At 37.5% G+C, this 27,382-nt stretch overlaps 1 protein-coding gene across 4 annotated transcripts in view; it reads right to left on the bottom strand.

The window, feature by feature from the left end:
• The window catches only part of NUBPL (nucleotide binding protein like), a 232,337-nt gene that overhangs the window by 118,578 nt on the left and 86,377 nt on the right, over window positions 1-27,382 (bottom strand). For all 4 annotated transcript variants that reach the window (XR_001919904.1, XM_018066437.1, XM_018066436.1 and 1 more), the window contains exons 5-6: window positions 17,992-18,031; window positions 17,808-17,898 (exon numbers count right to left, since the gene is read on the bottom strand). Coding sequence is in view for 3 of the 4 variants with exons in the window: in XM_018066437.1 (XP_017921926.1) it covers window positions 17,808-17,898; window positions 17,992-18,031 (131 nt within the window). In the remaining variant the exon portion in view is untranslated. The remainder of the gene's footprint in view (window positions 1-17,807; window positions 17,899-17,991; window positions 18,032-27,382) is intronic.

Here is a 27,382-nt window from a genome sequence, read left to right as displayed (position 1 = left end):
CATAATGCCTAAATTTTAAAAAATGCAATTGAAGTGGAATGAAAAAGGGTATTTAACTAATGAATGTTATTGTAAAGAGATTTATCAAGACATTCTCTCAGATATGCCTTATATGGTACAAAGCATAAAATACAAAATATACAGAAAAATGACAAAGGAAAAGTCTCAATATATTAATACCTATTAGTATTTCAGAGATGATAGCAAAAGGCGTGTTTTCATTCTTTTAAGTGAAAATTTAAACCTTTGAGATTTCAGTTGTACAGTTTAGTTAAAAGCTCAGCATAGGGAATCAGGAAGATTACTTGTAGGACCCTGCTGAAGTTATTTAATGTCTTTATGCCTCAGTTTCCTCATATGTGAAAATAAGAATAACAGTATCTATTACACAGAACTGTGAACATTAAATGAGATAATAAAGGCAAACAGCATAAGGCTCAGTATATAGTAAAAACTCAATATTAGCTATTTTTAGTAGTTTAAAATTATCCAGTGATAATACATTAATTCAACCTATTTAATCTGACGCTTTCTACATTGAGGATCTGACATATTTGTTGCTATGGACATATATATATATATATATATATATATATATAGGTTTGGCATAAATACAAAAAGAAATTTTCTTTAAAAAGGATGCTTTAATTCACCCTGAGTCATTTCTTTCAGTGCACTTTTTATCAAAATCAAATAAAAATTAAGTAAAGGTTCACAGAAACAAAAAGAATCTATGCCATCAAGTTTCATGCCTTTCTTATCAACAATTTCTCTACATCTAACCACTGAACAAATGAAAAATGTCAGAGGATAGCTTGCTGTAAAAAGTATTAGGGAGACACAATGACTGACATCCCCAAAGTCAGACACTGGGAAGAATAATCTGGCAGTTTCTGGCTAAGCAATAAGGAGGAAAATTACATTAGTGATGAGGAGATGAAAGAGGATGAACAGGTTGCCAAAGCTGTCACCAGCAGTTTAAAACAGTCTTTCAACAATAAAAATACCTGACCAAAATGAATGACATAGAATCATTCTGCAGTGGCTGTGAAAAAGATGAAAATATAATTCAATCAGCACCAAAGTTAAAATAATATTTTTCATATGGAAGACATCATAGATTGTAAGATATACCATTATTTTATATACAAAAAAAGATTAAAAAGTTAATAATTAAACAAATGTGATGTCAAGATTTAATGATTATAAAATATACTCCAATTTCAGAGATACTGAAAATTGAAAAAAATATGTATTTTAAAATCAATTAGGTACAGTATCTATTTAAATAATAAAAAGGGGTCAAAATCCAATAAAGTCTCCAGTAACAACCATAACTTTCCTTATAGCCTGTTTGGGATCTATTCAAATCTTTTTGGAATTTGAACAGCTCTAGTAGGCTTCTCGGAGAAGGCAATGGCAACCCACTCCAGTACTCTTGCCTGGAAAATCCCATGGGCAGAGGAGCCTGGTGGGCTGCAGTCCATGGGGTCGTGAAGAGTCGGACACGACTGAGCGACTTCACTTTCACTTTTATGCATTGGAAAAGGAAATGGCAACCCAATCCAGTGTTCTTGCCTGGAGAATCCCAGGGACGGGGGAGCCTGGTGGGCTGCCGTCTATGGGGTCACACAGAGTAGGACACGACTGAAGCGACTTAGCAGCAGCAGCAGCAGCAGCAGTAGGCCTCTAACATATGATTCTGACCCATGATTCTCCCTCTGGACCTAAGCAAATAGAAAAAACCCTGTCCCTCCAAAGGGGCCACAGCTCTAAGAAGCTCTCCTAAGGGCCCAGTAAGTAATCTTACTTTATTAATCTTGATCTTTATTAAGGCTTCTTAATTATAATTGCAGAAGACAAGGTTCTACCTTTTATAATTACCCTCTATCCCAGACTCAGTTCAAATCATTGTAGCTTATTCTTAAAAGTCTGGATCAACAATATAAAAGAATTAGAAAGTTATAGAAAGTTAGGAATTCTGAAGTGTTCAAGGTAGAAATGGGAAATTATAAGGTTTGGGTAATTAGTCTACTTTTAATTTATTCATTTCCTAAGGTAATTACTTTAGCCTCATTGGTTTTTGCTGCTAATGATTTGTATTTGACATCATTCCATCGCCCTTTGATTAATGTATTTCACTGGCTTGGCACACTTTTCTAGTAGTGATTCCTTTTGCACTAATTTTGATTGCTGACTTCAACTTAAATGAGACAGTCCATTTTGTCAGTTCTCTTAAAAACATGACAGTATTCTGTATGCTCCCTACTGATGTCAGAGCTACAGTGAGAGCCACCTTTAATATGAAATGACTGTCCAAAGACCCCTATTACATCCCCCTGGTAGTTACACAAAGAAGGAAATGGGGAAAGCTTCCTATGCTGTTAGACACAAAATAATACTAAAGCATCTTTGCATAGTCAATGAAACACTGACCAAGTTTAAACCACAAAAATTACTTCAATTTCCTGGTACCTTTTTATCTTTTCTTTCTTGTTACTTCCTTTCCTGCTCTCCTTTCAGATACAAGGCCTGGAGTCAAGCCAGATGCTCTATTTTTCTTTATTTGTCCTTACTTCCTGATTTAGGTGTCAGGAAAGTCATAAATGAAATCTGCTGTTGTATTTCACTGGGACTGAATAGTCACACTGTGCCTCCCCTCCCATTCTACGTCCTGAAAATATGAATCCTGATTCTCTATGTTCAGTACTGAGAATGAAAAATTAATATGATGGGACAAAATCAGGAAGGCCCCATCTCTCTCACTGGGAAGCACTGGAACCACTGCCAGAGTCCACAGCTTCTCTCTCTCCTAGAGGGGGGGTGAGCCCACAAACAGGCTGAGAACATGTTTTCACTCAGGCAAAAAGTTCTATCCCAAGTAAACAAGGGCTCTGAGCTGAGAAGAAAAGGGAAGACCAGAGATGAGAAACCGAATACACTGCTGAAAAGTTCTAGGGAAGAAGGACATTTAACTAGACAGGTGACAAAGCCTAACCTTGCCAAAGGGGTGAACCATGTGAAGAAATGGCTAATGAGGTACCAAATGAGAAGGGATATGACATGACATGCTGGTTCCTGCATCCAGACCAGAGCAAGATATGACTGAAAGACCTAAAACCTGAGCAAGCAATTCATGACCACAAATAGGAAAATTCATCTTCCAAAGGTACCAGGAGTAGGGCTGATCCGAGGAGGCCAATCACTGATAGACAGCAGAGAATAATCCGACTCAGGTATATATGGTCAGAGGGCTGCTGCAGGAGGCCTTCTGTGAGTGTCAGGTTAGAAAAGCAGCTCTGAGAAGCAGGGCCCTCCCAAACTTAGAAATTGTTCCAACCCAAAACTACGCAGAAGAATATCAGTGCTGCGCAGAGAATATCAGTGGCTGACTGGACAACCAGAACCTTCTTTTTATATATGTACTTTGGCTGCTTTACTTCTACTGTTTTCTTCATAAAAATACCCATTTAAACATTCTGGTCATTAAGTAGTTCTATCAGGTGAAAACGTATGTCTACACCTGTGTTAACAGGGATCAGCACACATGAGTAAACTGGTGAAGTAATGACACGTTAGATCCACTCTGATGCTTGAGAAATTTAGCATAAATGGCTTGGGGTGGGGGATTAGGAAGTCGGTGCCAGCTTAGAACACTGTAAGAGCTTGTATTCAAAGCTGCATGAATAAGAATGGTCATCATGGTGAGTTGGAGGAACTCATGTAAGTCATCTCTGACAACTGGTATTTTAAAAAGGGTACTTTAAGTTGGAGGAAATAACCAGCAATTTATATTCATAAGCCATTTCCAACTCCTGAGAACTCATTCCCTTTCAGTGTAACTGCACGGTTCCTTCCATGACATGGAACCGAAATGAATCTGCGAAACCTGGTCTCATAACAATACCACCAACTTGAATGGTCAATACTGTATAATATTCAGCTTTGTCCTCTAAAGTACCAGCCTTGACTGCCTTAAACAAAACACTGTAAAACAGTATCATTACTGTTCAAAACATCTTGCTTATGACCAAAAGTCAAAAGTAGGTCTGCAACTAAAAGCTTCGATATTTGCAAAGGTGGAACTACATCTTACATAATCCTCGTGTCCTCAGCATCTAAACAATGCCCCCCAAACACAGTAAGCAGCCACTTAAATATGTGCTGCTGACAATGACAAAAAGTCTGATGGCATTTTAAAAGTACAGAATTGTACTGTATTTGTAGAAGTACAAGTATCTGATACTGATTGTGAAATGAATGAATAAATGCAGTGATCAAAAGAAACCCCTGCCAGGTTAACCAAACTGAGCTATTTCTTAGCTAATACTGCCTCAGAAAAGTATTTCAAAGAACTAGACTTTAGTTATATTGTATCTCTTTTTCCTTGTTGACTAATCTATAGTTTTAAAGGGGAAAGGATAATTAAAAACAAGGCTTAACATGCTTGATTCTGTCACCTCAGAAGTCTCAAAGAAATCTAAGAGTAGTAACTGAGATATTACACAGAAATTGTGCCTCGTGTTTAAAGAGTTTTTAAGGAAAAATCATGTCTTTAGGTGCCTGAAAGACTACTGTCCTGTCCAACTGAATTCATTAATGTTCTTTGTTCTTTAATGCTTCATGGAAGCCTAATAAAGCGTTTTCAAATATGAGACTTGCTAAGTATCTGATGACACAAAAATCATACAAATGAATAAGGTCAGATGCCCAAAAGTGACAAGGAAAACATTCAATAACTTGATCTACATTTAATGCATAGTCTGAGAAAATTTTCCATGCAAGGCAATAAATTTCTTTGGTATATTTAGACATGGTTAACTTAATTATCTTAAGAACATCATTTAACATTTTATTTCTTTGACTATGTATCTAAAAACTTCTGAAATTTAATATATCATATTATAATTCTTAATGATTACTAGTTGTATAATGTCAAAGGAAGAAAAACATAATTTCCTTAGAAATTGTTTAAACTACGAATGACTAAAAGAAAATCATTTAAAGTAATATTTTCATGCTTCCATATATCTTAATAATCAGAAGACCTCTGATCTATTACCACTGCCAAATAAGGATTTAGATATGCTACAATTAAGTACCCCTGGAGAAGGAAATGGCAACCCACTCCAGTATTCTCGCCTGGAGAACCCCACAGAAGGAGGAGCCTGGTACGCTACAGTCCACGGGGTCGTAAAGAGTCGGAGACAACTGGGCGACTTCATTTACAATTAAGTACAACTAAACATTAGCAATCACTTAAAGTTAAACATTAAATTGTTCAACAGTTTACTATAAATGAACTATTTTAATAACTCATATAATAGTAACTCTATGTATAGAATACTGTTTGAAATCAAGTAGGTTATAGATTAGAAGATATTTTTATTACACTGTCTATATATTGAAATGGTAATAAATTTTCATATATATTTTTTCTACCACACATTGGCCAATACTTAATAAACCTTGGTTGCCTCAAACATTAAATACAGAAAAGAATCTGGCTGTTAATTATCCTGTTAAACACTGGGAAAAATACATCCATTATAGCTTCTTATATAATCACTTGCCATTTGAGAAATGATGTATCAAACTCCTTTGGCTCTTCCCATGAGAGGTACTTAGGGGGCTCAAGAAATTTTTTTCGTTTTATACAGGATTAAGCAGAGCTTAGCCCACACTCAAAAGCAAAATTCTTTAGGAAACCAAAGGCTGAGAACATTCCTTATTCAGGAGTGAAATTCCATTGTCAGGGAAATCACTAATACCAGCTATCAAGGGAAAATGTCTCATTCCTATTGCAGGATCAGCTAAAGTGAAACTGCTTCTTTAGTTGCTAGGAAACAACCAACTCATTATATGCCATTATCAGAGCCCTAGAGAAGAAACTGGCATCTGCTTCGCATTTGGGGATACTGGAGAATGAACTAAAAGCACTGAGACTGCTGCCAAAATCCCTGGTCTTCAGGGTTTACACTGTGACCACAGCAGGTGCTGACACCAGACTAGCCTTTGAAGTTTTCCTTCCCATACTCTTCTTCTACTAATTCAAATTATTTTTCCAATATCCCACATTTTTAAAGTCAAAGATTCTAAGACAAGACTTCCTTGTTTGAGTTAAACTAATTATATCTATGTCGAGCACCACTTAAGAGGAAAAAAAATATTACTCCAGAATCAACGAATAATAGAAAAATTTTAAACTATCAGTTATTCATTGAGTGAAATGATACTAAATGTTTGTGCCTTTAATTATTTAAAGTCAAAATGGAAAATAAAAAGAAACTGTTTCCAAAATCGGGAGAATAAAAAGAAAAACATAAAGATAAATCTACTATTCAAAATGACATTCTAGCATTTATCTGCCTAGTTTTCCTAATTGATCATAAAAGTTTAACTTCTATTTTTATGGGCTGGCATGCATTCCTGCAACTCATCACAAAATGCATTCATGAACACACAACATTTATTCATCAATCTCTTCCCATCCTTTTAGCAGACGAGGTTGAAAGGAGGTGGGGTGATATTATGCAGATAAATTAACTAGACACTGGCAACTGAAACCATGAGAGACTCCCTATACAACTGCTTCTTTATCCAGAAAAATAAGTTATGCTTCAGAAGAACCTGCAGATGTTGGTAAAATAAGTTGACAAGCCATCTTTCTTTACAAAATTACAAAGAATGATCCTGGCAGAGCTCCTCTACTTTGATACACAATAATTCTTTGTCCCATCTCCCACTCTAATGGTCATCTTATTTTGATTATTTATACCTGACACTCTTGGCTAAATAATATTCCCCTGATACTACTTCATACTTTCCATTCTCAAACAACTCAGTTCCACTCCGCCACCGTGACAACCTTCTCCCAGCCTGGCTCTTATCTAGATCTTATGAAACAGCATTTCTACTAAAGGTTGCCAGACTTAGTATAAAAAAAAAAAAAAAAAAAAAAGGACACTAACTCAGTTAAGTATGAATATCAGATATACAATGAATACTTTTCTGGTGTGAGCATGACCCAAGCAATATTTGGGACATATCCATACTGAAAACTTATTCACTGTGTATCTGACACTCAAACTTAACTAAATATATCTTGGTTTTTATCTAGCAACCCTATTACCATCCCACAAAGAGATAACTTGATCCTTGACATTTTTCTCACTTTGAGAGAAATGTGCCTTTCTTCACCAAATTTTCAAATAAGGAAGGAAGGAAGGAAGGCCCAACCTTTCTAATGCCCCTCCCTTCCCTAACAAAATCAATTTATCTGAAACTTGCTACACTTGCTCCTCCCAAGCTGCTAAACCACTTCTTTCCCATAAAGGATGATTCTCAATTATGTGATGCCTCTGATTTTACACTCAGCCTCCTGATCCCTCCTGACTGCCTGTCTTCCAGGAAACCAGACCTTGAATTCAGTATTTCCTTCATTAATGCCCTGGATGTGTTTCCCGTCTGGACCTTCTGCCATGCTGATCCTGGATCCAACAACAGGTTTCGCCTATGTCAGCTTTCAGGCTTCAGAGAGTTGCTAAAGACAGTCACAAAAACTCATCAAACCTAAAAAATCACATTTAGCATCCAGTGGGCCTTGGCTGTTGCACAGGGCTCATTTCTCTCATCTTTTTTTTGTTCCTCTGAAAGCAGTTCAAAAGCACTGCCTCTAGCCCAAGGTATAACCAAGCTTGATTTCAGAACCACCAGCGTTAATAAGACTCACCTGGGATAATCTATTAAAAATGTAAACTTCTTGGCCCTCCTTTGAACCTACTGAGGAAAATGTTCAAGTAGGGGAGTAGAATGGGAAGGCTATAAATATGAATTTTCAACTAGCTCCCTAGACAATTTTTATGAATACAGAAATTTGTGAACCAAATTTGCTCAACTGAGTAAACTCACTATCTTTTTTCTTCCACTGAGAAGATATAGGAAATAAGAATTTTGGTTAACCTCTTTTTAGTGTCAGTTTTGCTGGGGTTCCCTCATCTGTTCTTTTCATTCTACTCACCAAACCTGGACTGAAAACTTATTTTCCATAAATAATTCATAACTTTTTAATCCCCTTCCCTTTTGCCTTTTATAATATTGCTCTTTTAATAATCCTCTCATTTTCTAGTCTTCAGTCCTTCCACACTATATTCTGTGTTTTGGAAAAGGTATGCCTGCCCTACTTGGAAAACAAATGAAAAGGGTTTTCATTTGATACCATTGCTCCTTAAGCTTCTATCCTGTTTTTCTTTGCTTTTCCCCACCACCGCTGAATCGCCTATTTTATATTGTGGGCTTTATACAACTCTACCTCCCAGGTCATGCTATAAATTCATTCTTAAACATCTATCATCTGACATTTTTCATTCACTATACTATTAAAGGATCATAAATGGTTACCTACCATCTATTATTTCTGGCCCTTTTTCAATTCTCACTCTCACTGACCTATCCTTCTTGAAACTAGTGGTTCCCAAACTTATCTACACAGTGGAATCAGATGGAAAGTTCCAAAAACACTGATGCCTAGGTAACACCTCAAGAGTTTCTGATTTACTCTGTCTGGGGTCTGACCTGAAACTTGAAAATTTTTAAAAATTCCCAAATGACTCTACTATGCAGATATGTTGAAAAACCATGGCTGCAAACACTTTATGACATTAGCATCTTTAGTTCTTTTCCTACTTAGTTCTTAGTTCCTACTTGAACTTCTTCTTTTCTTCTTGACTAACTCCTTTTCCTCACAAAATCACCACCTCAAACTAGGAATATTAACCAAAGAGAAGTCTGCTACTATAATTAATATAACTGAAGTCATGAAATTAGATGTCTCAGGGAGGATGGTGGTGAGTATGACAATAATAATGACACCTAATATCAACAAATCTAATACCCTACTTATTATAAGATGTATCATTATTTTATGTCAGAAGAAAAGACGGGAAACACCTCAGATGAGAAGGAATCTAATAGAAGAAACTTTCGTAAAGTTGGGGCCCTAAAAGACTAAACTCTCTTCAACTAAAGGTAAATAAAACACAAATCCTCAAGTGAGAAATAAATTTCAAGGAAATATGCACCTCTCCAGGCCATGGCAGAAGGCAGAAAAACACCTCCTAAAGACAATGAATCAAAATTGGTACCCATGGAGCTTTCCATCTGAATTCTGATCACCAGACTGGTCCCAAAAACCTTTAACAGAGAATTCTATTTCAAGTTGCCTCAAGGGGTGGGAGGTGGGAGGGAGGTTCAAGAGGGAGAAGATGCGTGTATTCCTATGGCTGATTCATGTTGATGAATGGCAGAAATGAACACAACATTATAAAGCAATTATCCTCCAATTAAAACTAAAATTTAAAAATAAATAAAGTTGCCTCTGATTGAAAACACCCCAGATGAATGAAGAAACAACACAAAATATCTCTGGAAGAACCAGAATTCAAGCCACAGATACAGGAATTCTGAGAAGTTATCATTCACAACATGCATTCTGATTAGAAAATGTTAACATTTGGAGAAAATCTAATTTGTATTAAGGTTGATAAAATACAGTAATAACATGGCACACTTATATAACAATTACTATGCTTTCTAAGCATATTATACATATAAACTCATTTAATTTTTATAATGTGGCAGATACTATTAACCCCATTATATTGGTTAGGAGACTAAAGCCCAGAGAGCTTTCTGCCCAAGGATATACAGCTATTACACGTGCAGTAAGCACTGGACTCAGGCAGTTGTGGCTCCATAGTCCATGCCCTTAGCTACTGAGCTATGGACATCAATTAGACAAATTACGGCAGATTTCTTATTGGAAATAATGAAAAGCAGAAGACAATGGAACAGCACCAGATGGTCAATACGGAAATCAAATTGATTACATTCTTAGGAGTCAAAGATGGAGAAGTTCTATACACTCCTAATTGTAAAATTCAGGCTTAAACTGAAGAAAATAGGGGAAAACACTAGGCCATTCAGGTGACCTAAACCAAATCCCTTATGATTATACAGTGGAGGTGACAAATAGATTCAAGGAATTATATCTGGTAGAGTGCCTGAAGAACTATGGACAGAGGTTTGTAGTGTTGTACAGGAGGCCGTGACCAAAACCATCCAAAAGAAAAAGAAACAGAAAAAGGCAAAGTGGTTGTCTAAGGAGGCGTTACATATAATGGAGGAAAGAAGAGAAGCAAAACGCAAGGGAGAAAGGGAAAGATATACCCAACTGAAGGCAGAGTTCCAGAGAATAGCAAGGAGAGATGAGAAAGCCTTCTTAAGAGAACAATGCATAGAAATAGAGGAAAACAATAGAATCAGAAAGACAAGATCTATTCAAGAAAATTGGAGATGTCAAGGGAATATTTCATGCAAGGATGGGCACAATAAAGGACAAAAACAGTAAGGAACTAAAACAAGCAGAGGCAATTAAGAAGAGTGGCAAGAATACACAGAAGAATTATACAAAGAAAGTCTTAATGATCTGGATAACCATGATGGTGCGGTCACTCACCTAGAGCCAGAAATCCTGGAGCATTACTTGAGAAGCATTACTACAAACAAAGCTAGTTGAGGTGACGGAATTCCAGCTGAGCTGTTTAAAATGTTAAAAGGTGATGCTGTTAAAGTGCTGTGCTGAATATGTCAGCAAATTTGGAAAACTCAGCAGTGGCCATAGGATTGGAAAAGGTCAGTTCTCATACCAATCCCAAAGAATGGCAATGCCAAAGAATATTCAAACTACTGTACAATTGCGCTCACTTCACATGTTAACAAGGCTATGCTCAAAATCCTTCAGCTAGGCTTCAGCAGTACATGAACCAAGAACTTCCAGATGTACAAGCCAGGTTTAGAAAAGGCAGAAGAACCAGAGATAAAAATTGTCAACATGTGTTAGATCAAGAAAGCAAGAGAATTCAAGAAAATATATCTACTTCTATTTCACTGACTAAAATTCGTAAAGAGATGGGTGTACCAGCCCATCTTACCTGTCTCCTGAGAAACCTGTATGTGGGTCAAGAAGCAACAGCTAGAACTAGACATGGAACAATGGATGGGTTCAAAATTGAGCAGCACAAGGCTGTATATTGTCATCCTGCTTATTTAACTTACATGCAGAGTACATCATGTGAAATGCCAGATGGGATGAATCACAAGTTGAAATCAACATTGCCAGAAGAAATATCAATAATCTCAGATATGCAGGTGATACCACTCTAAAGGTAGAAATTGAAGAGGAACTAAAGAGCCTCTTAATGAGGGTGAAAGAAAAGAGTGAAAAAGCTGGCTTAAAACTCAGCATTCAAAAAACTTATGATATGGCATCTGGTCCCATCACTTCACAGCAAATAGAAGTGGAAAAAGTGGAAGCAGTGACAGATTTTATTTTCTTGGGCTCCAAAAGCACTGTGGATGTTGACTGCAGCCATAAAATTAAAAGACACTTGCTCCTTGGAAGGAAAGCTATGACAAACCTAAATACCATATTAAAAATCAGATACATCACTTTGCCAACAAAGGTCCATATAATCAAAGCTCTGGTTTTTCTAGTAGTCACATATGGATGTGAGAATTGAACCATAAAGAAGGGTGAGCACCAAAGAACTGATGCTTTTGGAGTACCATGGACTGCAAGGTGATCAAACCAGTCAATCTTAAAGGAAATCAACCCTGAGTACTCATTAAAAGGATGATGCTGAAGCTGAAGCTCCAACACTTTGGCCACCTGATTAGCAAGAGCTGAGTCATTGGAAAAGACCTTGATCCTGGGAAAGATTAAAGGCAAAAGGGGGTGGCAGAGGATGAAAGGGTTAGATAGCATCACAGACTCAGTTAGATAGCATCATCAACTCAATGGACATAAATCTGAGCAAACTTCAGGGGATAATGGAGGACAGAGGAGCCTGGTATGCTGCAGTCTACTGGGCCACAAAGAGTTGGACACGACTTAGCAGCTGAAGAACAACAAATCCTAATGAAAACAGTAATATGCTTTCCCACACAAATTGATAAGCTGAATATGAAAATTATATAGAAATGTGAAAAAAACTAAAGTAGCCAAAGTAATCTTAAGAAAGAACAAAGTTGGATGACTCTCACTTTCTGTATTAATAAGCCTTCTAAAGAGCTACAATCATTAAGACAATATGGTTTTACTGTAAGGATTCAACTATTACTAGAATATAATAGTGTCCAGAGATAGACCCTATACATAAGCTTAATTGATTTCTGTGTAATGTTTCAAGTCTATTCAATGGGGAAAGGTAAGTCTTCTAAACAAATAATGCTAGAAAAATCAGATAAAGTACTATAATGTGTATTTTCCAATATGACCAAGCAATTAAGTTAACTCTGACACTATCTAGCAGGAGACGGCAACAGATTCTATATTAAGGGCTTAGTCCCACAAGACTGCACCCAATTCGGATGCCAATCACAAATCCAGGCTGTTACATGTGCTTTGGGCTAATTGGCTATTAATCAGAGGTTCTCAAGATCCCTCTCCCTAAGTTCAGTTACAAGCATATCTCATTTTATCATGCTTCACAGATACTGCATTTTTTACAGATTGAAGGTTTATGGCAAACCTGCATCAAGCAAGTCCATCAGGACCATTTTTCCACGTGAGCATTTAGTCACTTTGTATCTCTGCATCACATTTTGGTAATCCTTACAATATTTCAAACTTTTTAATTATTACTGTATTTCTCACTGTGATCTGTGATCACTGACCTTTGATGTCACTATTGCAAAAAGATTATGACTTGCTGACGGCTTCGCTTCAGTTCAGTTCAGTTCAGTTCAGTCGCTCAGTCGTATCCGACTCTTTGCGACCCCATGAATCGCAGCACACCAGGCCTCCCTGTCCGTCACCATCTCCCGGAGTTCACTCACTCACGTCCATCGAGTCAGTGATGCCATCCAGCCATCTCATCCTCGGTCGTCCCCTTCTCCTCCTGCCCCCAATCCCTCCCAGCATCACAGTCTTTCCCAAAGAGTCAACTCTTCGCATGAGGTGGACAAAGTACTGGAGTTTCAGCTTTAGCATCATTCCTTCCAAAGAAATCCCAGGGCTGATCTCCTTCAGAATGGACTGGTTGGATCTCCTTGCAGTCCAAGGGACTCTCAAGAGTCTTCTCCAACACCACAGTTCAAAAGCATCAATTCTTCAGCGCTCAGCCTTCTTCACAGTCCAACTCTCACATCCATACATGACCACTGGAGAAACCATAGCCTTGACTAGACGGACCTTAGTCGGCAAAGTAATTTCTTTGCTTTTGAATATAATATCTAGGTTGGTCATAACTTTTCTTCCAAGGAGTAAGCGTCTTTTAATTTCATGACTGCAGTCACCATCTGCAGTGATTTTGGAGCCCAAAAAAATAAAGTCTGACACTGTTTCTACTGTTTCCCCATCTATTTCCCATGAAGTGATGGGACCAGATGCCATGATCTTCGTTTTCTGAATGTTGAGCTTTAAGCCAACTTTTTCACTCTCTTCTTTTCACTTTCATCAAGAGGCTTTTTAGTTCCTCTTCACTTTCTGCCGTGAAGGGTGGTGTCTTAGATATTGGTTAATGCTTTCCAGCAACAAAGTGTTTCTTAATTAAGGTATGTACAATGTTTCTGTTAGACATAATGCTACTGTATACTTAACAGACTAAAGTACAATGAAACACAACTCTTACCTGTACTGGGAAACAAAAAAGTTTGTGTAATGGCTTTACTGTGATACTCTCTTCATTGTACTGGTCTGGAACCAAACTTAAAATATCATTGGTATGCCTGTATTGTACTTAAGCAGCTCACAGAGCTCAGAGAAATGTTTACCTACATTTCCCAGTTTATTATAAAGGGTATAGGATACAGATGAAAGGGCAGATGAAGAGGTGGTAAGTACACAGGCCAAGGTTCAGAAGGGCTCTGAGGACAGGAGCTTCTGTCCCTATGGAGCTAGGGTACACAACCTACCCATGGATGTGTTTTACAACCCAGAAGCTCATCGAATCTTGTTCAAGAGTTTCTATAGCGTTTAATCTGCAGTCCACCCCACATCCCCTTCCCAGAGGTAGGCAGGTGAGGTGGAAAATTCTACCTCTCTAAGTACTTGGTCTTCTGGTGACCAGTCCCATCTGAGGCTATCTAGAGATTCCACCCTAAGTCATCTCCCTAGCATGAACCAGTGTGCTCAAAAAGGGACTCCTTATGAATGACAAAGGACAAATCTACCACTCAGGAAATTCCAAGGGTTTGGGGAGCTTTGTGTCAGGACCAAAGGACAAAGAATAAATGTATTTCCTGTTATCACACAACGAAAAATATAAACCTTGATCATTATCTCACTTCACACACAAAAATTAATTCAATATATACAAGCCAGACCTATAAGTTTTAAGATAAAAGAAATATACAGGAATATCTTTACAACCTTGGGGTAGACAGGCAAAGATTTCCTACAGAGGACACAAAGAGCACTAAGCATTAAACACAATTTTTTGATAAATTGGATTTCATGAAAATTTAAAACTTCAGCTCATCAAAAGGCAAGACACAGTCTGGGAGAAATATTCCCAATATATGTATCTGACAATGGACTCATAGCCAGAATACTCAATTACAAGAAGAGAAATGAGCCCAAAAAAGTGAAGGACTTGAACATACACTTTATGAAAGAAGATACAGCAATATCTAACATGCACATGAAAAGGGGCTTAACATCACTGACCATCAGGCAAGCACAAACTGAAACCATCATTTTTATAGCCACCAGTGAAGAGAATGATCACACACACACACAAAAATGCGAAACAACTGGAACCTTTATGAGTACCTGTACAAGTATGTACAGTAGCATTATTCAAAATAGCCCCAAACTGGAGACTACACAATTGTTTATCATCAGAAAAATAAATGAATAAAATTGGGTTATATTCATGCAAAGGAATTACTACTCAGCAATAAAAAGGACTCAGCTACTGATACATGCAACCAGCATGATTTTAAAAGCTTTAGACTAAGAAAAACAAATGAGATGCAAATAGGAATTATACATTAAGGTTCCCTTTATATGAAGTATAAGAACACACAAAACTCACTTAGACTGACAGAAATCACAACAGTGATGGCCTAAGGGAGCCCAAGGAAACCTCCTAGAGGGGGATAAAAATGTTCTCTATCTTGACTGCAATGTGGTTACATAGTTATATATGTTTATCAAAAATCATTGAACTCCATATATAAGATATGTGCATCCTACTATATCTGTAAGCTTAACTCAGTAAAACATTGAAAGAAAGGAAAAAGAACTTTTCAAGCAGATTTTAGCTCAAGATGGCAAACTGACCACAAGTACTTATCATCTCCCCACAAAGTAGTATCTGGGATGAGACAGGAGAAAAGCATCTGAAACACTGGTATTCTGTTTATTTTGTCCTAAGTGATAAGTATAAAGGTATTTTCTCTTTGGGATAATCTATCTATTTGGACCCCTATGTACATGTATATGTGTTATATTCTGTACATGTGTTATATTCAATTTTTTTTAATTGGCCAATGAACCAGGTACCCTCCACAATCCACTGCTTTACAGAGCATCAAGAAACAAAGGAAATTTGTTGCTGACTGTAGCCCTCCAGGCTCCTCTGTCCATGAGATTTTTCAGGTAAGAATACTGGAGTGGTTGCCATTTTCTTTTCAAGAGGATCTTCCCAACCCAGTGATCGAACCTGAGTCTCCTGCGTCTCCTGCACTGCAGGCAGGTTCTTCACCTGCTGAGCCATCAGGGGAAGCCCGCAGAGCATCTAACCAGCTATTCCATTTTCACAAAGCATGCTCCTCAGAACACCAACCTTTGGCCTGCATTTCTGTGTCTCTTCTCACAGACTTGAATCTCTAAGTGTCTGATTACTGTTGAAAGTGGAATTTCCACCTTCTTGTGGCCAACCATAAAGCCTTAGGAGGAATTCTGAATCATTTCCTGTTAAGAATTCTCACCCTAACACAGGAGGGGGAAAACTAATAATGAGGATGAAAAAATGTTGCCTGCCACATCAGTAAACAAAGGATTTGCAGCCATCAAGCCATTGCATTGCAGCCTCCCTGACAGCTAGCCCTGAGGGAACTTAGGATAGAAACAGGATGCCTGTCATCTAGCAGTCTGTCAGCTGCTGCAGCCACCCCAATGGTGCACCCTGAGAGCAAGCTCGGAAGGAGAAAGCACAGGATACTGGTCCCAGATAGCTGAGGGCCCAGATAACTGAGGAATGATTTCAGTGAGCCAAACTCTTGCATCTTCCTGCACATAAACAAGCACTAAATTCCTTAACTTGATATACGTGGTTTTCTTTAGTAACAGTAATTTAAAAACAACAAAACTTTTGTATTTTATACTGGAGTATAGCCAATTAACAATGTTGTAAGAGTTTCAGGTGGACACCAAAGGAACTAAGCCATACGTATACATGGATCCATTCTCCCTAAACTAACGGTAATCTTTTGATGTTCTGACTACCTAGAAAACTTTGCTGCAAAACCTCATATATCCTGGTTCCTCTCTTACCACTTCGAAGCAGTCTCATAGAGTTATCTGAGAGACTGCATCCAAGGATTAAGTCCTCGGACTTAATAAAACATAATTTTCAACTTATAGGTTGTACTTTTTTTCAGTCAACAATATTTAAATCAGAATCCTCCTTCTGTGTTTTCAAATTTTCATTGACTCTAATTATAAACTGAATAAAGATTGTTTTAAAATTTCCTTAAAGGAAAAAAAAGGCTGGTTTACCACGAAAATAAAGGTCAAGATCACAGAATGGACAGGATGTTGTTAGGAGTATAACTGAAATAACCAACTATGGGATCTGAGTGTAAACGAGAAAGAAATGTAGCCAAGAGGTTTAAATGTGCTGGGAAAATAGAAAGATTCTGGAACAAAGATCAAAAAGCAAATTTATCAGAACTCAAGCAGCAGATAAATAAGACAAGACGTTACAGGGGAAAAAGAAGAGTTTCAGAGTTCAAGAAATACCCACTTACTTTAACAACTGGAAATGAATATAGGAGTATCTATGCTTAGAACTGTCAATCTATGGCATGGTGCCTGACCTAAAGTAAAATGTGAATAAATAAGGGGTAACTGTTGTGAGTCAATGGAGAAAATGCGTAGTACTTATAACCTAGAAGATAATTAACTATACATGTACAGAAACTAAGAAAAAAATGAAATTTATTTCTATAAATAACATAGAGCCCATCTGATATTTTTAGATTATCCAATCAAATGTTCTCTTCCTTAAGGATAAATTAAAGTTGATTGGACAGATACTATATATATAAATATATAGCCATATGTACTCAGAGTAAAATAAAATTTCATTTTCTTCTGAAGCAATTTTAAATCATAAACACGGTGGTTTAAATAATTTTTTCTACATTTGAGGAACTTCTACAATGCCTTTATAACTCAATATTGGTCACAATGAAATTAACCATAAATCTAAAAAGGCAGATTACTTATAAAATAGACATCCTCATAGCACTGCAGACTCAACAGAGTCTAAAAAGAGAAACAGCACAATATAAAATAAGACATTAGACATTAGTACTAGTAAGTAATGGGAAAGATTCAATCACATGACAGTGGAATTTGGTCTTGGCGCCACGTAACTCATCATAAATTCAGTCTATCAACTGGATTCTTTTGCAAAACATCTCAAACATGACTGGAAACTTTAATGACCCTTCAATCAGCAAATATTTACCACAGTGTACCCATAATAAAATTCTACTTAAAGCAATTGTATTACCTGCCTCAATAGTTTCTCAATGGCTGACATTACCATAAGACCTCTCCAAACAAGGGGGGCAGTCTCTTCAACCAGGAAGCCCATGGACATACTGCAGAAGGAAACCAAAAATACAACTAAATTACACAAGGTAATCAATATTACTCTGAAAACTAACATAAAGTAAAAAAATATATATGCTCACCAAGCAATACCATAATTCAAAAGAGGCTGCATTAAGTTGCCTGAAATAGAAAAAAACATCTTTGAGAAGAGTACGTCACTATACATAAACATAATCATCAAACAGTTGTCAAAAATATAACTAAGCTATTGGGAGAAAAGCTATGACAAACCTAGACAGTGTATTAAAAAGCAGAGACATCACTTTGCCAACAAAGGTCTGTATAATCAAAGCTATGGTTTTTCCAGTAGTCATGAATGGATGTGAGTTGGACCATACAGAACAGTGAGCGCCAAAGAATTGATACTTTCAACTCTGGTGCTGGAGAATACTCTCGAGGGTCCTCTGGACTCCATGATCAAACCAGTCAATGTTAAAGCAAATCAACCCTGAATATTCACTGGAAGGACTGATGCTGAAGATGAAGCTCCAATACTTTGGCCACTTGATGTGAAGAACTGACTCATTAGAAAATACACTGATGTTGGGAAAGATTGAGGGCAGGAAAAGAATGAGGTGACAGGATGAGACAGCTGGATGGCATCATTGACTCAATGGACATGAGTCTGAGCAAACTCTAGGAGAGAGTGACGGAAGCCTGGTGTGCTGCAGTCCATGGGGTCCTGAAGAGTCAGACAGGACTTAGCAACTGAAAAACAACAAAGCTACTCATATTGCTACTCTTAAATTAATTTACACCTCAGTCTGCAACAGTTTAAACATCATACCAAGCATACAACTAACACACCCAATAGATGCAACATCTAAAAAAATGGGGGATATAGTTTCAGAAACACTTCATCTATAATTTTCAAGTGTTGGAAAAAATAGCCTCAATAAGTAATTTTGTCCATCAATCTCTTACTTCAAATCTCAACATAATACAAGCCAAATGTGAAAAACCCAAAGCAACATAGTACTCAATAATAAAAGACTGAATGTTTCTCCTCTAGGATCATGAGTAAAACAAAGATGCCCACTTTTGCCACTTCTGCTCAACATAATACTGAAAGTTACAGCCACAGCAATGAGGCAAGACAAAGAAATAAACAGCATCCAAATTGCAAAGGAGGAAGTAAAGTTTCCTCGTTTCACAGATATTATGATCTTCTATATAAGACCCTAAAGATTCCACAAAGAAAACTATTGGAGCTAATAAGTAAATCTAGTAGAAGATACAAACATAAAAAATCAGTTTATTTCTTATACACATGAACAATCTAAAAAGGAAATTATGAAAATCCCATTTAAAATAGCATCAAAAAGAATAAATACTTTGGAATTAACTTAATCAAGGAGATAAAAGATTTATAAAATTAAAACTATAAAATATTGCTGAAAGGATTTAAAGAAGACAAAAATAAAAACACATCCCATGTTCATCAGCTGCAAGACTTAACATTAAGATGGCAATACTACCCAAAGTCACCTACAGATTCAATGCAATCCCTATCAAAATGCTGTTAACATTTTTTGCAGAAATAAATCCATCCTAATATTCAGATGGAATCTCAAGGGATCCTCAATATGAAAATCAATCTTGAAAAAGAAGAACAGAGCTTGAGGACTCATACTTACTTATTTCAAAACTTACTACACAGCTACAGCAATCAAAACAGTGGTGTACTGGCATAAAAGCAGACATATAAGCCAATGGAATAGAAATAGACTAGAGACCCCAGAAATATACTCTCACTTAAATGATTTTTTCACAAAGAGGCCAAAATTATTCAATGGGGGAAAAGCTGGGAAAATTGGATATCCAAATGCAAAAGAATGAAGTTGGATCTTTACCTAACATAAAAAATAAACTCAAAATGGATCAAAGCCCTAAATGGAAGAGCTATTAATTATAAAGCTCTTACAACACACAGGGCAAGAGTTTCACGCCATTGGATTTGATGAGGCTTTCTTGGATAACACACCAAACAAGGGCAGCAAAAGTAACAACAGACAAACCGGAGTTCATGAAAGTTTGTAAATGTTGTGCATCAGGAGACAATATCAACAGGGTGAAAAGGCAGTCCACAAAATGGGAGAAAATATTTGTAAATCATTTATTTTATAGATATTAATACCCAGAATATAGAGAAAATTCTTTAAACTCAATAAAACAACATAATTCAAAAAAGGGCAAAGGAAGTGAATAGACATTTTTTTCAAGGAAGATATACAAATGGCCAATAAGCAGATGAAAAAATGTTCAATATCACTGATTGTTATTAAAATGTGAATCAAAATTACAATGAGTGATCGCCTCACAGTATTAGGATAGCTGCCATCAAAATATAAAAAATAAAAACCTATAGGAAATAACAACAGTTGGCAAGAATACAGACAAATGGGAACACATGTGCACTACTCACAAGAATGTAAAATGGAAATGCTACAGAAAATAATATGGGTTCCTCAAAAAATTCAAATAGAATTACCATACAATCCAGCAATTCTACTTCTTAGTATATACCCAAAAAGAATTGAAAGCAGGGCCTCAATTCCCTGAAGAGACTTTTGTACACTCGTGTTCATAGCAACAGTATTCACAATAGTTAAAATGTGGAAACAAACCAAGTGCCCATTAATGAATGAATGGATAAGCTAAATGTGGTATAGATATACAATGGAATATTATTCAGCCTCAAAAAGGGAAGAGAATTCTGACACATGCTACAACAAGGATGAACCATGAGAACGTTATGCTGAGTAAAGTGAGTTATCCACAAAAAAGAAAAAGAGAAATACTCTAAGATTCCTCCTAAATGAGATACTGAAAGTAGTCAAAATGACAGAAAGTAGAATGATGGTTGACAAAAGCATGGGGAAGTGGCAACAAAGAGCTACTGTTTAATGGGCAGAGTGTTTCAGTTTTCCAAGATGAAAAGAACTATGGAGATAGTTGGAGGTGATGGTTGAACAATATTATAAATGTATTTAATACCACTTAACTGTGGTGTTGGAGAAGACTCTCGAGAGTCCCTTGGACTGCAAGGAGATCCAACCAGTCCATCCTAAAGGAAATCAGTCCTGAATATTCATTAGAAGGACGGATGCTGAAGCTAAAGCTCCAATACTTTGGCCACCTGATGCAAAGAGCTGACTCACTGGAAAAGACCCTGACACTGGGAAAGATTGAAGGCAGGAGGAGCAGGGGACGACAGGACGAGATGGCTGGATGGCATCACCGACTCAATGGAATGAGTTTGAGCAAGCTCCGGGACATGAAGACGGACAGGGAAACCTGGAGTCCATAGGGTTGCAAAGAATCGGACACAACTGAGTGACTGAACAATGTACACTTAAAGATGGTTAACAGGGTAAATTTTAAGCTATGTGGTTTTTACCACAATAAAAGAAAGAAAAAAAATGACTCTCTAATCTGAGACAAGAAATTGTATTAATCTCAAGATAAAAAGCAATGTACTACTTATGCTCACAACAAAACAAAGAAAATATACTTCATGTGGCTAAAGACTATTATAAAACATAGCTTCTTTTATCAAACTATCTGTGCAGTCATGCCTCCAGTCGTTTTCGCTACCATATCCTACTTCTTTACCATAACAAAGTACATAAAAAGCCCTCTTACCTTAGATAACTTAGACAAACACAGGGCTAAAAGTTTAGGACAAAATCATAAAAATCTAGCAGGAATACATTTTCAGATTTTATCATATATTCTTCAGTTCTTTCTCTTCTTTAAAGAGGTTGAAATTTAAAATAATGTATAAAACATATAGGCATGGTTTACATAAGAAATCCGTTACTGAACTCAACTCTATTCATTGGATCCCTACACAAAGAAAAGGGCTTTCCTGATAGCTCAGCTGGTAAAGAATCTGCCTGCAATATGGGAGACCTGGGTTCGATCCCTGGGTTGGGAAGATCCCCTGGAGAAGGGAAAGGCTACCCACTCCAGTATTCTGGCCTGGAGAATTCCATGAACTGAATAGACCATGGGGTCACAAGGAGTTGGACACGACTAAGCGACTTTCACTTCACACAAAGAAAAAACTATGACCCTTTATTAAAAGGCTGGTGAATAAGAATGCGTTTTACTGTTCCAAATTAAATCTTTAAGAATGCACATATTTCTTTATGCTTTCCCTCTATAACTTCTGACTAAACTAACAAGCTCAATCTTCCCCATAGCTAATTTGGTAATAGGACTCTTTTCTACATAACTTCATCAATTCTTTCCAAAGCATCCAAGTTAAATTTTCAGAGTAACCACTTTCCTTCATTCTGCTTTGGACTTTGTTCTACTTTCTATTTTCTTCAATAACATAGGCATAATGATTAAACAGTCAAGTAGTACAATAAAAATTATTACTAAATGTCAATAATCCCCAACCCACTCCTATTTTTTACTCTCCAGAGCCAAGAACTCTTAACTGACTTTTTTGTTGTTGCTGTTTCTTGTTTTCTGATTTATATTATTTATTTTTAATCGGAGGATAATTGCTTTACAACATGTGTTGGTTTCTGCTGTATATCAGCATGAATCAGCCATAGGTATACATATGTCCCCTCCCTCTTGAACCTCCCTTCCATCTCCCAACCGACCCCACCCGCTCCAGGCTGCCACAGAGCACCGGGTAAGAAGTCTCTGCATCATAGAGTGAATACCCACTGGCAGCGGCTGCGCTTTGCTGGAGCCGCTGTCCAGACATACCCCACATCCAAGGTAAGAGAAACCCACATAAGACGGTAGGTGTTGCGAGAGGGCATCAGAAGGCAGACACACTGAAACCATAATCACAGAAAACAACCAATCTGATCACACTAGGACCACAGCCTTGTCTAACTCAATGAAACCAAGCCATGCTGTGTGGGGCCACCCAAAACGGATGGGTCATGGTGGAGAGGTCTGACAAAACGTGGTCCACTGGAGAAGGGAATGGCAAACCATTTCAGTATTCTTGCCTTGAGAACTCCATGAACAGTATGAAAAGGCAATATGATAGGATACTGAAAGAGGAACTCCCCAGTTCGGTAGTGTCCAATATGCTACTGGAGATCAGTAGAGCAATAACTCCAAAAAGAATGAAGGGATGGAGCCAAAGCAAAAACAATACCCAGTTGTGATGTGACTGGTGATAGGGGCAAGGTCCGATGCTATAAAGAGCAATTCTGCATAGGAACTAGAATGCTAGGTCCATGAATCAAGGCAAATTGGAAGTGATCAAACAGGAGATGACAAGAGTGAACGTCGACATTCTAGGAATCAGCGAACTAAAATGGACTGGAATGGGTGAATTTAACTCAGATGACCATTATATCTACTACTGTGGGCAGGAATCCCTTAGAAGAAACGGAGTAGCCATCACAGTCAACAAGAGTCCGAAATGCAGTACTTGGATGCAATCTTAAAAATGACAGAATGATCCCTGTTCATTTCCAAGGCAAACCATTCAATATCATGGTAATCCAAGCCTATGCCCCAACCAGTAACGCTGAAGAAGCTGAAGGTGAATGGGTCTACGGAGACATACAAGACCTTTTAGAACTAACACCCAGAAAAGATGTCCTTTTCATTATAGGGGACTGGAATGCAAAAGTAGGAAGTCAAGAAAAACCTGGAGCAACAGGCAAATTTGGCCTTGGAGTACAAAATGAAGCAGGACAAAGGCTAATAGAGTTTTGCCAAGAAAATGCACTGGTCATAGCAAACATCCTCTTCCAACAACACAGGAGAAGACTCTACACATATCATCACCAGATGGTCAACACCGAAATCAGAGATTATATTCTTTGCAGCCAAATATGGAGAAGCTCCATACAGTCAGCAAATACAAGACCGGGAGCTGACCGTGGCTCAGATCATGAACTCCTTATCGCCAAATTCACACTTAAGCTGAAGAAAGTAGGGAAAACTGCTAGACCATTCAGGTATGACTTAAATCAAATCCCTTATGATTATACAGTGGAAGTGAGAAATAGAGTTAAGGGCCTAGATCTGATAGACAGAGTGCCTGATGAACTATGGACGGAGGTTCATGACATTGTACAGAAGACAGGGATCAAGACCATCCCCATGGAAAAAAAATGCAAAAAAGCAAAATGGCTGTCTGGGGAAGGCTTACAAATAGCTATGAAAAGAAGAGAAGTGAAAAGCAAAGGAGAAGAGGAAAGACAGAAGCATCTGAATGCAGAGTTCCAAAGAATAGCAAAGAGATAAGAAAGACTTCCTCAGCAATCAATGCAAGGAAATAGAGGAAAACAGCAGAATAGGAAAGACTAGAAAGTTCATCAAGAAAATTAGAGATACCAAGGGAACATTTCATGCAAAGATAGGCTCAATAAGACAGAAATGGTATGGACCTAACAGAAGCAGAAGATATTAAGAAGAGGTGGCAAGAATACACAGGAGAACTGTACAAAAAACATTTTCATGATATTCAAGATAATCATGATGATGTGATCCTCACCTAGAGCCAGACATCCTAGAATGTGAAGTCAAGTGGGCCTTAGAAGCATCACTACGAACAAAGCTAGTGGAGGGGATGGAATTCCAGTTGAGCTATTTCAAATCCTGAAAGATCATGCTGTCAAAGTACTGCACTCAATATGCCAGTAAATTTGAAAAACTCAGCAGCGGCCACAGGACTGGAAAACATCAGTTTTCATTCCAATCTCAAAGAAAGGCAATGCCAAAGAATGCTCAAACTACTGCACAATTGCACTCATCTCACATGCTAGTAAAGTAATGCTCAAAATTCTCCAAGCCAGACTTCAGCAGTATGTGAACCATGAAAGTCCTGATGTTCAAGCTGGTTTTAGAAAAGGCAGAGGAACCAGAGATCAAATTGCCAACATCCGCTGGATCATCGAAAAAGCAGGAGAGTTCCAGAAAAACATCTATTTCTGCTTTATTGACTATGCCAAAGCCTTTGATTGTGTGGATCACAATAAACTGTGGAAAATTCTGAAAGAGATAGGAATACCAGACCACCTGACCTGCCTCTTGAGAAACCTACATGCAGGTCAGGAAGCAACAGAACTGGACATGGAACAACAGACTGGTTCCAAATAGGAAAAGGAGTACATCGAGACTGTATATTGTCACCCTGCTTATTTAACTTACATGCAGAGAACATCATGAGAAATGCTGGGCTGGAAGAAGCATCAGCTGGAATCAAGATTGCTGGGAGAAATAGCAATAACCTCAGATATGCAGACAACACCACCCTTATGGCAGAAAGTGAAGACGAACTAAAAAGCCTCTTAATGAAAGTGAAAGAAGAGAGTGAAAAAGTTGGCTTAAAGCTCAACATTCAGAAAACGAAGATCATGACATCTGGTCCCATCACTTCATGGGAAATAGATGGGGAAACAGTAGAAAGTGTCAGACTTTATTTTTGGGGGCTCCAAAATCACTGCAAATGGTGATTGCAGCCATGAAATTAAAAGACGCTTACTCCTTGGAAGGAAAGTTATGACCAACCTTGATAGCATATTAAAAAGCAGAGACATTACTTTGCCAACGAAGGTCCATCTAGTCAAGGCTATAGTTTTTCCAGTGGTCACGTATGGATGTGAGAGTTGGACTGTGAAGAAAGCTGAGCGCCCAAGAATTGATGCTTTTGAACTGTGGTGTTGGAAAAGACTCTTGGGAGTCCCTTGGACTGTAAGGAGATCACACCAGTCCATCCGAAAGGAGATCGGTCCTGGGTGTTCATTGGAAGGACTGATGTCAAAGCTGAAACTCCAGTAATTTGGCCACCTCATGCGAAGAGTTGATTCATTGAAAAAGACTCTGATGCTGGGAGGGATTGGGGGCAGGAGGACAAGGGGACGACGGAGGAAGAGATTGTTGGATGGCATCATCGACTCAATGGACATGAGTTTGGGTAAACTCCGGGAATTGGTGATGGACAAGGAAGCCTGGAGTGCTGCGATTCATAGGGTCGCAAAGAGTCGGACATGACTGAGCGACTGAACTGAACTGAACTGAATTTATGTTTCAATGCTACTTTCTCAATTCACCCCACCCACCTAAACAGACATTTCTCCAAAGACATACAGATGGCTAATTAACTGACTTTTTAAACTTTTTATAATGAAGTAATACTACACTTACAGAAAGTCGCATATATAGCCAAAGTCCTCATATGCCCTTCACCTAGCTTTCCCTAATGTTAATATTTTATATAACTGTAGTACAATTAGTCACAACCATAAAATTAATGTTGACACTATACAATTAGCTAATCTACCAAACCAAAAGTCTGACAGTTTTTAGTTATGACATATTATTTAGCTCTTTTCCACAAACACTGACACACTTTTCATGCACCCATCTTCCCAGTGCAATTATATCACACACTTTTTGATTATATAGTCATGTAAATGTTAGTAAAAGATGAGCAATATAGCATACTATATTATTTTTCCTTTGTCTCTCTGTACTGATAAGATTTTTGTGTAGAATGTGTGTATGCATTTCCTTCATTTTCTATGTATTTATTAGCTATTTGTTCCTATACTATTTTCTAGTTGCACAAGTATCAAATTCATTAATCAAATGCACTAGGTATTTGAGTTCATCACCTTGATCAAGGCTCTGTTGAATCCTTTATAATGTCTTTTGAATAACAGAAGTTCTTACTTTTTATGTAATCAAACTAATTGATTATTCTCATTTATATTCTAACTTTTTGGGTTTTCTTTAAGAAAGCTTTTAGTAACACAGTCATTGAGACAGTCTCATATTATCTTCTAAACCTCCACGGCTTTAAATTTCACATCTAAGTCATTAATGAAAGTGAAATCATTTAGTTGTGTCTGACTCTTTGCAACCCCATGGACTATATCCCACCAGGCTCCTCTGTCCATGAGATTTACTAGGCAAGAGTTCTGGAGTGGGTTGCCATTGCCTTCTCCAGGGTATCTTCCCAACCCAGGGTCGAACCCAGGTCTCCCACACTGCAGGCAGACGTTTTACCATCTGAGCCATCTAAGTCATTAAACGATCTAAAATTAATTTGTGTGTGTAGTGTGAGGATTCACTTTTTTATTAATAAATTATCCCATCATCAATAATCTGCAATGCTAGCCTTGTCATAAATTAGATTTCCAAATATGTATAAGTCTGTTTCTGGACTATCTATTCAGTTCTAGTTGTTTATCTGTTTATCCTTGAGCCTGTCTATCCTCAAACAGGGCATATAGTGCAGGTTTATAGTAAGTCCTCTTATCTGGCACAGCAAGCCACCTATTATTCTCTCTTATCTGTTCATATTATAATATGTAAATTCAACTTGGTCATCACTTTTGACAAATGGAGTTTTGACTAAATTTGCAAGACTATTAGGAAGACTGAGATTTTTATAAAATTTAGTCTTCCTATCCATGAACATCATTTGTTTTCCATTTATTGACATTTTTAAAAATTTATTTATTTCACTTGGAG

Source organism: Capra hircus, chromosome 21 (assembly GCF_001704415.2).
Source record: "Capra hircus breed San Clemente chromosome 21, ASM170441v1, whole genome shotgun sequence".
NCBI classification, from domain to species: domain Eukaryota; kingdom Metazoa; phylum Chordata; class Mammalia; order Artiodactyla; family Bovidae; genus Capra; species Capra hircus.
This window is presented reverse-complemented; position numbering and strand designations above follow the sequence as displayed.